The 14,840-nt window shown below is 44.2% G+C and overlaps 2 protein-coding genes across 2 annotated transcripts; one reads left to right on the top strand and one right to left on the bottom strand.

Moving 5' to 3' along the window:
- The first annotated feature begins 2,974 nt into the window (after positions 1-2,974).
- Positions 2,975-3,829, top strand: LOC127784072 (arabinogalactan protein 1-like). The gene has a single exon (XM_052311254.1). The coding sequence runs from the start codon at positions 3,067-3,069 to the stop codon at positions 3,490-3,492; it is 426 nt and encodes a 141-aa protein (XP_052167214.1). The 5' UTR covers positions 2,975-3,066; the 3' UTR covers positions 3,493-3,829.
- A 7,254-nt stretch (positions 3,830-11,083) lies between these two features.
- Positions 11,084-12,294, bottom strand: LOC127784188 (mavicyanin-like). The gene is made up of 2 exons (XM_052311379.1): positions 12,006-12,294; positions 11,084-11,751 (listed from the first exon to the last, which is right to left on the bottom strand). Exons 1-2 carry the CDS (start codon positions 12,277-12,279, stop codon positions 11,456-11,458), a joined length of 570 nt encoding a protein of 189 aa, XP_052167339.1. The 5' UTR covers positions 12,280-12,294; the 3' UTR covers positions 11,084-11,455.
- Positions 12,295-14,840: the final 2,546 nt, after the last annotated feature.

Below are 14,840 nucleotides of genomic sequence, written 5' to 3'. Positions count from 1 at the left end.
TCGAGAAAGAAAAAACACTATGCAAATCACTAAATAGAGCGACTCAACATGCTTGGGGATAAAGATACTCTAGTGACCTGTATGCTGACCTCTACCAGACTCTAACATCCGCCGTCCACGCGTCATCGCCGAAATATTCCAACTGTACCACACCATATACATACATACTACAGTCAGGACTTCATGGGCGTACAGGCCATGGACAACATGTTGGCACAACTTATATGATCTTGCAGAGACTTTGTGGTTGTCACGTAGCCGGCTCGGCGCCACGAAGTCGTACGTTCACCTGGTAGGATAGTTGGTACATCGGTGTCACATAGCATGCACTGGACATCCCTGCTGGAATATTACACCCTGGGCATAGCCCACGTTGATAGAACTGATCGAACGAACTCGTGCTTTTGAAGATCGATCTGCTGTTCTTAATTTGGTTGTTAAGTTGGACAGATTGCGATGTCGATCATTCCATGGACGATATTTTCGGATCATTCTGAAGCATTTGTTTTTTAGAAGGATCATACCGAAACATTTGTAGCAACTCATCATGTGCGACAACAATAAAATTGTGATTTTGTTGTCGAATCCGGAAGGTTGGAAGCGATGCCAAATTGCGCGTGATGTTCGTTGCTCTGAAATGCAAGGTTTCTTGCAACGGGCCTGCTTGGAATAAGGACGACCTTACGCTGCTCAGGAATATGAATATTGTGATGGAGTGGAAGTTTAGGTTTAGTATGGTTAGGCTGGAAATCACTGAAATTATCTTGTGGATCAAGTTGAACATTGTGAAAGAGTAGAGTTTTAGGTTCTGGAAGGATTTAGGTTGGAAGAAACTGAATAACACTCTATACCTTCCCTTTTTTGAAAAGCTTGGATATACTATATACTTTATGGGTTGAGTTGAGTTTTGTGTGGGAGTGGAACTAAAGGTTTTGGGAGTGTTCGGTTAGGTTGGAAAGTGGAAACAACTGAATTTATCTTTGGGATGAAGTTTTTAGTATTGCTAACACAAGAAATGTTATGAAAATAAATACACAGCAGATACATGATTCTTTTACATGGGAAACTCTTACGAAAAAACAACACGTACCAATTAGCAATCATTATTATTTAGGAATTGGTTATAAATGCATGAAAATAATTGTATAAACTCCTCCCGTACGACATACAAGAATATATATAAAGAAAAAATCAATTATAATTGGTAAAGATTTGAAGTTCTATTAAAAAACTAATCTTGTAGTACCACTGTTGTAAGAACACATTCTTCATAAGGGGAAAAGGAACTTTTTAAAATCTTGGTGAACACAAATGAGAATAGAAGAACTTGTAAACCAATCAAGGTGCATGTGTCAACTTGGTTAGGAAAGTACATTATTGGGAAATAAGTTTGGTACTAGCAAGATACTCAATTCCTTCTTTTGAAATCTTGTAGGAGTATATGTCGGTGTGTTTTGTGCATCATTTTGTTCTCTCGAAGAACCAAATTATTTTGAGAGAAGGGCAATAATAATCAATCATCTACAGATTCATCAAATAAAAATTAGAGAATGCATGCAACATGGGGCTTCATTGATTAGTTTCCAAGCCAATCATGTCCTTTCAAAGGATTTCGTTAGGCAACTAATCTTAGCTGGGCTGGTGCCATCATAAACTAAGCAAACCTTGACTGTTTTATGTTATCTGCGAGCAGTAGCAGTACGTGCCAGCAATTTGTCAAGCCTGGTTAGTCTCATGAATGTTTTTCCCGATATTATCAGTATAAAGATTTGTTGGTATGAAAATAATCATTCAGGCTTTCCACTAAAACAAGTGTTGGATCAAGATCATGCATACTACTATAAAACATGCGCACTGTTTGCCCCTCATGAAATTTGAAAAGGTCCACCTATTCGCACTAGAATATTTCATCAATCGGCCGTGAAATTTGATGAAGTCCACATATTAGTACTCGAATATTACAACACCGCTGGTACTATAATCTTTCAACGTTTATCATCATCAAAAAGGAAAACGGTCACATGGCTATACAATTGACGGTATGATTTTTTTTTTAAAGTTTCGACTTGTAAATTTTCTTTAAATCATCGGATCGTGTTGAGATTCATGGAGGGAAGGGAAGAAAAATTCCCATGTCACTTGTGAGGCTAGAGTGTCAAACCAGCAACCTCATAGGTAAAAATGTGCCTCGCTAGCCAACCGGCTACGCATGGTTTGGTTTTTGTTTAATAATATGAGAGTTTTGTAGAACTTATATTGTAATTATAATATATTTACAATACAATTACATTATGATTATTATATAAATAGTTACTTTTAAAAGTTTTTCACTTGAATATTATATAAATAGTTCCTTTATCTAAGCTTCAAAAACTAAAATTAGGTCCGACCAAACGTTTAGTAATTCACCCATATTCATAATAGGCAACCCCAATAATCACGCAAAAATATATAAAACAATTTTTGAGATAGAAAACATGTGAGAAAGATTTTCTACAATTTTGAGGAGCTTCCAGCCTCATCTTTTTCTTATGCTTAAATTTGATTTTTTAATCTTAGATTTAGAGTTAATTTTAGGTGTTTTTTCATCGTAGTTTATTTTTTAAACTTTGTTTTTAGATCGCTAAAAACAGTATATAAAAGTTTTATACACAAATTATTTTTTATTTGTAAATATAATGTTTGGCTTATACCCCCAATAATCCCAACGATGGGGCCGTAACACACGTGGGATGATTCGGATGAAGCTTCCTGTCTCCAGGAAAAGAAAGGTTTAAAAGCTTGCAAAATCCAAACCGACAATCTGCAACAAAACTGCATCTCGACCGTCAAATTCCGATCCAACGGAGAGTGTTGGAAAATTAGCACTAAACCCCCTGATAATACCTGTATTTTTCATGTAGTAAACCACATCTCCTACAGTTCTACTTCTTTATAAGCTCCCCTACCTCTACTGTCTCGGACACCATTACAGTACACCACCTCAAGCTAGTAGCCACCTTCTCCCCAAGCACACACACTCTCCTCCCAAACCCTAGCACCAGCTAGCTCTCTCACTCTACTCCAATGGCGCGCTTCCAGATCGTGGCCTTGGCCATGGCGATGCTCTTCGCCGCCGCATCAGCTCAGGCCCCGGCGGCCACCCCGACGCCCGCTCCCAAGGCGTCCCCTCCTCCGGCGACGCCGCCGCCGACGCCTGCGCCGGTGTCAGCGCCCCCGGCTCAGGCCCCGGCCACTCCTCCCCCGGCTCCGGCTCCCGCCCCCAAGGCCTCAGCTCCGGCTCCCGCCCCCAAGGCCTCGGCTCCGGCTCCCGTGCCCGCGGCCGCGGCTCCCACCCCGGAGATCAGCTCGCCACCAGCCCCGTCGCCGGCAGGCTTGGCCCCGTCTCCCACCGCCGAGGTGACCCCTCCCCCCAGCGCCGCCGCCGGCGTCTCCCCCGCCGCCGCGTGGGTCGCCGCCGCCGCCGTGGCCGCCGCCGCCGCGTTCTACTGAGATCGAGGCTGATGAGATCCGCCGACCACCTCATTAATTTATTACCCGTCCATCAGAGGGACCCACCATTCCTCCTCCTCCTCTCCTGATCTCCTCCTTTTCCTTCTTCATCTGTGGTGGTGGTGTTGAGCTGTTTATTTTATTTCTCTCTCTATCTTTTTTTTCTTCCATTTTTTTGGGCATTTTTATTCCATTCAGGCATTCGATTCAGTAGGTGTGTGGGCGTGTGGCGTGGACAGATTGGTTGGTTGGGTTGGTGTTGTGCTGCTCCTCCATTGTACTATACATCTCCCGTTGTTCAATATTCCTTTCACTTTGGACTTTTTACTCTCTTTTATTTTCCCCAAGCGCACTCACCCCATTTTTTTAATCTTTCTCCATTACCACTAACATTTGCCTTGCAGCTTCATCGTACCAGCAGATCAGATCTTTTGAGCCCCCGTTTTCGTTTGGGTTATGTACACGTACTGCAGCCGATCGATCCGTTGCTGTACCGATGGATCTGAGCTGATGATGCACTCACTGTGCTCCAGATCTGGTCGATCTCCTTTAATACTCCCATCTAAAAATAAGAGGAATTATTGGTACGTACGCTGGCGCAGTATTTCACAGCATTTCCGGTGGGATTTTCGCTCAGCTGCGTCGATCCCGTGAGGTGAAAAGGCCTGTAGCTAGCCAGCTGGGGAGCAGCGAAAGGCAGCGATAGATTACGGGCACCGGGTCGGTCGGTGGGGGCGCCGCACGATGGCGAGATGTCGAGACGAGGCGAGGCCCGCGCGGCACGTGCCGGTGGTGGTGCCCGATCCTCGCGGCAGCGACAGCCCGCAGACGCGGACGCGGAGGCGCAACGCGAGCGGAGGCGGACGCGACGCGCGCGTGGGTTTCCCGGTGTTTTTGTTGTGTTTTTTCTCCCGTCCTTTTCGTGCGGGGCGGCGGTTTGCGCGCGGTGCCGGTTTGCGGCTTTATTTAGCTGTAGGCAAGCAAAGGGGGGCAGCGTCACGGACGGCTGCGTGCGGCGCGGCAAGCAGCAGCACAGCAGATGCAACGCGGGGCGCGTCAGCTGTTTAGGTAGTTCGTTCTCTCTCCTTTTCTAACTTTTACTCACTCACGTCCAAAAAAACAATCTATATGAGACTAGCTAAAGTCACAGTTTCACCTAAATAGGTTTATTTAGGGACAGAGAGAGTACTCCAAGCGTACTAAATAATACTCCCTCCGCTCTAAAATATAGGAGTTTTAGATAGATGTAACATATCCTAAAACCATAAATCTGGAGAAATAAAATCCCTTATATTTTAGAACGAGGTGAATCTTTCTTTTAAAAGTTATTTATAAAAATGTTGGTTGAAAAAAATCATATTAATTAAATTTTAAGTTTTTTAAGTTAACTTTTAACTAACCATGCTGTAATTAGCCACCCACGACCAGTGTAATCGAACACAGCCCGCGGAACGGCCGAAGCAGAGTGGTAGAGCGGCGGTCTGATGAGATGTGTGATCCGACGATGGTACAAACGACTCAACGAGCCAGGTTGGTGGTGAAAGGGATGGTACGGGACGATACCTTGGTACGTGTGCACATGCCATGCCATGTGTGTGTCGTGATCGCTGTTTTCTACTATTACTACTGATCACGCAAATGATTTCGGAGGAAGGGAATGCAGTGCCGGGCAACCAATACCATACATCATTTCACTAGCTTTGGCTTCTGCCCGGTTCGAATCCGGGATCCAACTGTGCCGTCAAATTCATGCGTTCCAAGCTAAGTAAGGCCCTTGTTTTTGCAATTCATGGGCTAATCGACGTTGAGGGGAATGATGCCAATTGTCTGGCTGCCTGAATGCGATCCACCCACGCCATCTTTTTTTTTTGTGACCTGACAGCTCCTCGCCTTTTAGTGCGAGCGGTCCTTGTACGCTCGCTTTACAAGCGTAATGCATTTGCTTAAGCTAGCCACACAGCTCGGACGCAACGCAGGGTGACCTTAGCTAGCATATCACGCGTTGCTGACTTTGGAGCTGTAAAGAAACATACACACATCTCTTTTGCTTTCAGTACGGATTTGCAAAATAAAGAAGCAGCTGATTGGGGAATTGGCTTTCCTGCCGCCAACGACGATCTCTCTCACATTCTCACTCAGTGATGAGGGGGGGGGGGGGGGGGGGGGGGGGGAGAGATTTCAGCATGTGATGAGCATTATTTCAGCGAAACCACCGGGCTGTGCGTGTAGCTCTCCCTTTTTCTAGCTTCTTCAGCCTGCACCCACGAACACACTGAAATTCTGAAGCTGAGATGGGATTTATGGGACAAGAGTTGCAGCTAGTAGCAGATGTTCCGTTCTGCCGTGAGATTGAGGGGCCCACCTGTCGGCCGCCGTTCAGGGTGGGCCCTGTCCGGAACGTGTGACCCATGTGGCGATGCGATGAAGGGAGAAAGAGGGGCCAGGAGCATCCAAGGTGGTAAGGCTCACAGTACATCGCCTACTAATTAACAGGCCGTGTTTACCTTTGGTGGTTCGATGTGGTAAACAAATGGCCGGCCGTCCAGGAGAGATCTGAAAGACACTGGGGGAACTGATGCGAACCATCTTTCAGAGTTTCAGGTTCTATCACTAACGATTTTCCAGAAAAGGGGTGACAAGAAAAGGCAGAGTAAATGTTGCCAAATTGATGATCAGGTTGGTCTCTGAATAGACAAATCTTGGATGTCCTTTGTCTAATAAAAAAAAAATCTAGTTTGAAGTTAGGGTATGTACAATGCTCCAGTCTGATGTGTGGTTTTAGCTTGGTCACGTAAGCGGTGAGCTGCCTTAGAGGAGAGAGAGTGTGTAAAACTAGTGTTTTAAGCCTTGTTTAGATTAAAATTTTTTGGCATAAAACGTCACATCAAATATTTAGACACATACATGGGACATTAAATGTAGGGAAAAAACCAATTGCGCACTTTACATGTAAATTGCGAGATGAATCTTTTGCGCCTAATTACACCATAATTTGACAATGTAATGTTCTAGTAAATATTTGCTAATGACGGATTAATTAGGCTTCATAAATTCGTCTCGCAGTTTACAGACGGAATCTGTAATTTATTTTGTTATTAGTCTACGTTTAATACTTTAAATATGTATGCATATACTTAAAAACTTTACACCCAAAAGAACTAAACACACCCTTTAAAAACACAAGGTTGTCCTGGCTTGCAAAGATACAACACGAGCAAAGACATGGCTCAAGCACCATATTCGGTGAGGCTATACTCTTCACAAACCCCTCCCTTCCGAGTAGCGGTGGCTAGAAAAACGTGACACATCAAACGGGATTGAACAAGAGAACTAGCACGGTGGAGGGGAGAAAAGAGGGGCCTAGTTGGTGTGTACCACGATCGGCTCGTTGGCGAGGTGACACATTCATCGACTATGAATCCTGACCGTCATGGATCTTGTCAGCCTAAGTCGCCATCAGATCCATGGGAGAGAGATAAGAGAGAATTTATACATAAACATTATAATTTTTCTTTCTTTAAGGTCATAAACTTTGTAAATTTATAAACTGCAAGAGCTGTGAGCACAACGGCTGTCCCATGCGTAAAAATATCAATTTTGCTATATCTCACTCGAAAGATTTTTTTCTTATCTCTCACTCGATTTTCTCACTCAAATTTACAGTGTATTTTCTTGTAAGTTACAGTGTAATTTATGAAACTTGCACTGTAACTTTTGTAAGTTACATTATAATTTTTGAATCTTCGCATGTAAATTTTAAATTTTGTATTGGATTTGGTCTTTTTCTCGAGGATATGGTAATTTAGTGTCCATTAAGGTGTTTCTTAATTGCTTTTTGCTTTTTATTATATCTATCGGATTTTAATCCAAAGATTAAAAATCTGTGTGATACGATCATAAAAATCTTTCGAAAGATGTATAGGTACTTCCTAAAAATATTTGTTTCTTTTCATGTCTCACTGGTGGGCTTACAAAGGCTAGCGTTCATACAACTATACAAGGCCTTTCTTTTGGGCTTTAATACTATATTAGGTCCATTTATTTCTTTTATTGCGCTCGCAGTAATCGTACAAGGATCTGGCATATCAGCGTATGGATATGGTTGCATTTGCTACGAGTTTTTCATACCTGAACCTACGACTAATGATCAATAACCTGACTAGACACTACTTTCCTTTTCCCTTTGCAAACCTGAATGAAGATTCATGCTTACAGTTCGTAGTTGATCAGAATTAATGCTTCTGAATTGAAGTTCTGTTCCGTCCATGTAACTCGACGTCACGTTCTATCTTAGCCCTATCTTTTGAGAGAGTTGGCGATGCAAGCGTTTGCCAGATGACGAAAAGCACAAGAGTTCTCTGAGGCAATCTAGGGGAAATTGGGAAAAGCAGGAGCCTTTTGCAGACAGCATTAGAGACTTCTAATATAACCACGCGTATGCATCCAACAGACCGGTTCCCCTTTCATCGTTCATGCCCTCGATTTTTCTTTTTGTCTGTGATTCTACTTTTGCCCCAAATGAGCCGCCCAACTTATTCTCACCTGAGAAAAAAAATTATTTCTTCTATCTGCAAAACGCTTATGTCACTCGACATATATAGGCATTCTTTTTCTTACTCGACATAGAGAATTTTAAGCTTGTGTGTCTATATAGTAAGTATTCCTTTCATTCACAGAAGTTACACCTATTACTTTTGTCATTAAGACCAAGAAGAAATTAAATCATCTTAGATGTTATAAAATCAAGAAGTAAATACAAACATGCAACCAATGAATATTTAGATGACTCCTTGGGTTCTAATCAAACATTTAATTTATCTCTTCATTTAAGTTTTGAATGTATAAAGACTACCAATAGGAACAATTTATTTCAAAAACTCAAATGTGAAATATGTCTAACTTTTGTGGATGGAGGGAATAGGTTGTAAGGCTTGTAACCTATCGATTTTCATTTTTTCAAATTAGGATTTGCTATTTGACAAATTGATAGTGTTGTAGGCCAGTACGACACTAATCTACCGTTCAAATCCTACATATATACCCCTGCTTTTGGCACAAGTGGGTGTCTTCGACATTTGATTTTTTTTAGTTCAAAAGTTTATCTTTATATTAGCCACCATGTGTGTTGAGCCTATGAGGGACTACATATGCATGCGCAGAACATGGAATTTTACTGTGCATGTACATCTTCTATCTAATTGAATACAGTTTGCTCTTTCTGAATCACTTTGATGTTATTTAGCATAGGAAAGCATCTACACACTACACTGCCTGACAAAAGTTATATATTTACTGCAATAAATCCCAGTAAAATGGATACTACGCCCCTCATGCAGATCCACTCTATATATATATATATATATATATATATATATATATATATATATAGATATATATATATATATATATATATATATATATATATATATATATATATATATATATATATATATATACATACATACATATATAGATACATACATACATATATACATATATACATACATACATATATACATATATACATACATACATATATAGCTTACAAACACTTCGCATGGCATTGTTCGGTTCTAGGTTGCTACCATTCACATAGCAGCATTATTTGAGCAAACTCTTTTATTGCATGCCAACTTCCAACGGCGAAAATATGTTCCTCGAGCATAAATACTTTTTTTTGCCAAAGAATGAAGGTTGGGCTTTCCTTCTGAATTTTAGGGAAACTATTTTGATTCCTCGAGGGGATGCTTAAAAACCATTTAAACTGTTATAAAAAATTCTGGAAACATTTGACAACACTCATAGAACATATATATACAACTTCACAAAATCTTAATTAAGTCCAAATTCAACTCACACGTCGAGATATAAAAAAGACAAATTCAGCGTATGAATAGTAGCGTACTGTTTATATCTGAATTTGTCTTTTTTTTTTCTCGATGTATAGATCGAATTTGAACTTGATTTTCGGTGGACTAGTAGATATCACTGTACTCTATATTGTCAATTTTTTTTCAGAATTTTTCATAATTATTTGCATTGAATTTTAAAGAAAAAGATACACGAGTGGATATCCACTCGAGAGATTAGAATCCACTAGTGTTCAACCCAGTGGCGGATCCACTGTTGGGGCTGGTTAGTGCGCCAGCCCCACCTCCAATCCCTGCATCCAATCAGCTATTAGCAATTATAATTAATCATTAATTAGTGAAAAATTGGCCGGCGGCAAGGCAAGCTACTTCCCTACTTCTTGCAGCCAAGGCCAAACTGGCAAATACAGATATATTTTATTTATAGATCATTCTTAGTAGACCATGAAGTACCTATTTATTAATAAATAAATTTCTTTAGATATTTTATATAGCCACAGCAAGTTGAAATATAGAGAGAAGTGTGTTCTTATTCATTCATGCATTTGTGTATTTGGGTTATATTTACAAAATATTTTTGTTGATATAGTTCTTGTTTGTCTCAATCATACTGAGTTTTTCATAGCCCCAGCTCATTTTGCATCCTGGATTCGCCACTGGTTCAACCTCAGTTAAGCATAGAATAAGGGCCTAGGGGCACACTCATGCGCAGGGTTTTGCAATGCCTTCTTTTAAGGTGTGAAAACCGGTCGTTGTCAGTTTGCTTAAAACTAAGCAAAATCCGATGATTTTTGGTTAACTCTGTAAGAGAATCAGCCAAAACCGATCCCAAACAGTTTCATAAAAATGGTGTGGTTTTCACGATTTCTGATCGATATTGCGATGGAACCATTTCATTTGAGATCATGTCTTTCATATAATAGAAAAATAAATATAATATCTTCAAAGAACACAAATAGTTTGCAACTTGGCACTTAGGTGTGTTGGACAAGCTTGGGCATATATAATTATGGACACAGGAACCTATTTTAAATTCGCGAGGGGACATCTATCACCTCGTTGTTTGCACGTCATTCCGATGGTTATGAAAAAATTGAAAAAAATCAACAAGATACTAGGTTAATAAGTGTTAAATAACTCCACAAACATGTAAGACCAAATTTAACTTGTGCAAGTTGCAACGAAAAAAACAAATTTTATTGCGAATATACGTTAACTAGCCATAGTTTAATTTGTCTTTTCGTTGAAACTTGTGGAAGTTAAATTTTAACTTGCGTGTTTGTTGAGTGAATTATCATATACTAATATGTTTTGTTGATTTTTTTTAAAAAAAATTTCATAACCATTTGGATGTCATGCAAATAACGGGAGGATAACCCTTCGAGAGTTTAGAACACCAACGGTAAAAAGACGTGTAGTGTGATTTGCTGGAGGATAGTAAAGGGAAATATTTATTCTTAAGGCCTTATACGTTTATTCTCATAAGAAAGGGATTATATAGAATTGCAGGGGATTTAGTGTGGAATTAACTAATCCCCTTGAAACCCCCTTAATCTAGTTGGGTGACTGAGGATTACACAAATAAGGCCTAACAAGGAATTTTTTTTAGAAAATGAATTAAAAATCCGGCATCTACATTCACTTGGATGTATACACCCAGCAGGGATTCAATTGCTGGAACAAGTATAGAGAGCGAAGGCTAAAGTTGAGGGGTCAAGCTGTGATTACAAAGGTCAAGTAATTAAACTTCGGTATAGTTATACAACCACGACTATACCATTACCACCAGCATGTTTTTAACATGCTTGGTTTTATTTATACCCACCATAAGAAATTTCACCAACACAAACCATGGCATGCATAACCAGAGCCCCCAGACACGACGATACACCAGTGGCACAAGCAAATTTAGAATCACCACAACAAACTAACGTGATTACTACATACGAGTTGCACGGTGACCAAATCACACGAGAAACGAGAAGAAACACGGTCAGCTTCATTGCACGAGTCACCAACGTGCAACGGCCGATCGACAAGCCTGCACGGCTTCCACGCACTGTCTCTACCCTGGCTCGCATGCACCGCGGCCATCAGAACAGCGCGAGCTTGATCAGGGCCCCCGCTGCCGCGGCGGCGACAGCGCTCGCCGCCGCCGGCGAAGAGGCGGCAGAGTACGACGGGTCACCGTTGACGTTCACGGCGAGCTTCATGCCGCTGCTGCAGTGGCCGGGGATGGTGCAGATGAAGTAGTGCATGCCCGGGTAGGAGAGCCTGATGGTGGTCGATCCCCCGTTGTCGTTGCTCAGCGGGCTGTTGCCGTTGCAGCTGTCGAAGTTGGTCTGGCTCACCTCCGTCACCGTGTGCGCCCTCGCCTGGTAGTTGAACACTGCACCAACACATGTGTTTTCCCAGCACGTAGGTGTGTGTGAGACTGTGAGTATATGTGCAAGCGACTACTCTCTCTCTCTCCCATAAAAAATTAAGCTAGTACTGAATATAACACTTACTAGTACTATAAATCTAGACATACATATATCCAGATTCGTAATATTAAAATATGTCATATTTGATTCTAGATTTGTTTTTTATGGGATAGATGGAGTATGTATTAGTGATGAGAGAAAGCTGAGCTTTGCTCACCGAGTTCGTCTCCTTGTCTGAAAAACTTGCCGTTGGCCCAGTTGTTGTAGTTGACGCCGGTCGTCCAGCCCTCGCCGTCGCCGACGGTGTACCTCGTGGCTGCGGCCACCGCGGCGCAACTCACGACGAGTAGCCCAACGAGAACGGCTGAAGAGACGGCCATTTGTCCAATGATCAGAAAAAGGCTCGGGAAGAGTTGGGTTAGGCACTTGGAGGGAGAGGGAGATAAGGATGTCAGATGACCAATCTCAGCTATACTGTTGCTGCTGCACATTTGCCCGGAGGTTGTAGGCAGGGTCTATTTATACGCACGGCCAGAGAATAAGTCAAGTGACAAAGTACAGATAAAGAGTTGGCCAATGTCGAATTGTCAATCCCCTTTTCCGATCGGATTCTTTCTAAAAACCACTAAAAATTTGCTCAGATGTGAAAAAAAAAAGGAATTGGAATGCCTTTGGTGCAACTCAAAGCTTCCAGGAGGTGCAGAGTTGTTTCAGTAGCTGGTAGCATTCCCTCCCTCTGTGCAGTACACGCAGAGTCACACCCCCGTCGCATTATTTTTTCCATGATAGGAACATATACCACATTTTTCTAGCTGCAAATAAGCTTTTGGACAAGCAATCCATGTATCCACGGATCGGCAAATGAAAACTGAAAAGGAGATGTTACGCAGCTGAACGACGCTTTGCTGGATGTTCAGGGAACTGATACCAAAGCGCCAGAGATACGATCAAACAAAGCCATGGATGGGTTAGGTGATGTCTACGGTTAGGTTTGCCGCAGCTCTCTGAATGTTCCACACACGGTGATGTGTCTCTCTGCAGGACGGACGGGCGGACGGGGGCAGCTCGATCGATCGGATATGAGCATACTAGCAGTAGTCCAGCACTGTTTCACTTTCGCGGTTTCACCTAATGCGCTGACCGGCGGGTGAGTGGTGCAGAGGACAAACACGCCGGAACGCCACCGGGTGCAGGTACATGACGTCACGGCCGGCTCACAGCAGCGACGCTAGATAAGGACTCCCGAGCTCTACGGACACCGGTGCAGCTGCAACCACTGCAACCCCTAGTACAGATATACTTGTTACCAAGATTCTTGTGATCTGTGTGTAGTATGTACATCAGCAATGGCTGCTCGCTGACGCTCTTATCGGAGACGGCGAAACTTTCGCCAAGATGTACGGGTTCGAAAGGACAATGTGTAACACAGGGTTCTGAATTTCTGATCCCCGTCAACCTCGCCGACGTAAGGGGGGCGGTGGCCATGGCGAACGGTGTACTTCCGCTGACGATGGATGTACTTCGATGTCTTCGTCAGAGGACGACTCTGCGTATCTCCGGCCTCCGACCGGTGCCGCACGCCTTGTCAAATTGACCGGCAGGAGCTCTGGCTGCCGGTCTCACGGGATGCGATCGATGACAAGGGAAGACATGGAGGTGGTCATTCATCGAACCGGCGGGTGTTCGCCGTTCGCGGTGTCGGTTATGGGACACATGGCGGCGGCCATGATGAGTTGGTGGGGGAGGGAGGAAGACACAATTGGGTTCACAAGCGCCGTCCGATCGAGCTTCCATGGCCACGATGGACTCTCCTGGGCATTCTTTCAGTTAGACACCTTAGAAACATGTTAAATTGGTACCCGTAGTTTTGGATCGACCATAATAGTTGGGCCGGTTGCATGCGGCCCTTGAACGTGGATTAAGACTTGGAAAAGGTACACCGAAGGTCCCTCAACTTGTCATCGGGATTAAAAAATGTCCTTGAACCGCAAAACCAGATATACGGCGTCCCTTAACTATGCAAAACCGGTCACCAGAGGTCTTTCGGTGGTTTTGACCCAGTTTTGGTCTACGTGGTGGCTGAGTCAACGCGGGACCCACGTGGGCCCCACATGTCAGGTGTCCACGTCAGCGTCCTCTCCCTCTTTCCCCTCTTTTCTCCCTTCCTCATCTCTCTCTCACTTCTCTGCAAGTTGACAACGAACAGATGGGCGGCTGCCGGCGAGGAGGATGGCACGACCGGCGGGGAGAAGGGTGGCACGCGGTGGCCAACTGGGACAAGGGGAAGGGAGAAGGAGCGGCGCCGGCAACCGATGGGGACAAGGCGACCGGTGGGGAGAAGGGTGGCACGCGGTGACGGGCGGGGCCGACGCTGGCACCAGCGCTGCCTCCGCCTGAGCTCCTCCAGCGTCGCCCAACAACATCGCTTTCCCGGTGGTCAGCGGCTCGGTGGCCTCGTAAAAGGCGAAGTAGAGCAATACCGCCGCTGATGCGGCGGCCGCCGAGGCCGAGAACGAGACGGCCGCGAGGTGGGCGTCCAGGGAGATGAGGAGGGAGCGGGAGCGGCGGAGTCCAAGGAGCGTGAGAAGAAGAAGAGGGCATCGCCCACCTCGAACAGCGCAACAGGGATGCGGATGGCCGCGAGGACAACGAGCTCGACAACGGCGAAGGGGAAGCAGCAGCAAACCGTGGCGCACTCTGCCGCCGTCCCGCCCGCCACCTCCCCGCACCGCGGCTACTACTCCACGCCAGCCGCCGCTCCCGCTCCCTCCTCATCTCCACGGCCGACGACCTCCTCAGCCTCCTCGACAACATCGACGACGATGACAACCCATTTCCCGCCGCCGCCGACGACGCCAACCCCGGCTGCACGCGCCGCCGTGGGCGCCCTAGCGCCGGCATCCCCATGCCCTGCGAGAGCAGAGAGCGAGAGGGAGGGAGAAATGAGAGAAACAGAGAAAGAGAGGAGGGGAAAGAGAGAGTTGACGTGGACACCTGACATGTGGGGCCCAAGTTAAGTTGACAACGAGCTCGATACTCATTCTTGAACCAC

Source organism: Oryza glaberrima, chromosome 9, assembly GCF_000147395.1.
Source record: "Oryza glaberrima chromosome 9, OglaRS2, whole genome shotgun sequence".
Classification (NCBI taxonomy): Eukaryota; Viridiplantae; Streptophyta; class Magnoliopsida; order Poales; family Poaceae; genus Oryza; species Oryza glaberrima.
This window is presented reverse-complemented; position numbering and strand designations above follow the sequence as displayed.

Excerpts from the sequence above, each read along its gene's own strand:
- LOC127784072 (XM_052311254.1), top strand. The coding sequence starts at position 3,067 with ATGGCGCGCTTCCAGATCGTGGCCTTGGCCATGGCGATGCTCTTCGCC.
- LOC127784188 (XM_052311379.1), bottom strand. The coding sequence starts at position 12,279 with ATGTGCAGCAGCAACAGTATAGCTGAGATTGGTCATCTGACATCCTTA. Across the intron at positions 11,752-12,005 it reads CAGACAAGGAGACGAACTCG|TGTTCAACTACCAGGCGAGG; the intron begins GTGAGCAAAGCT and ends GTGTTGGTGCAG.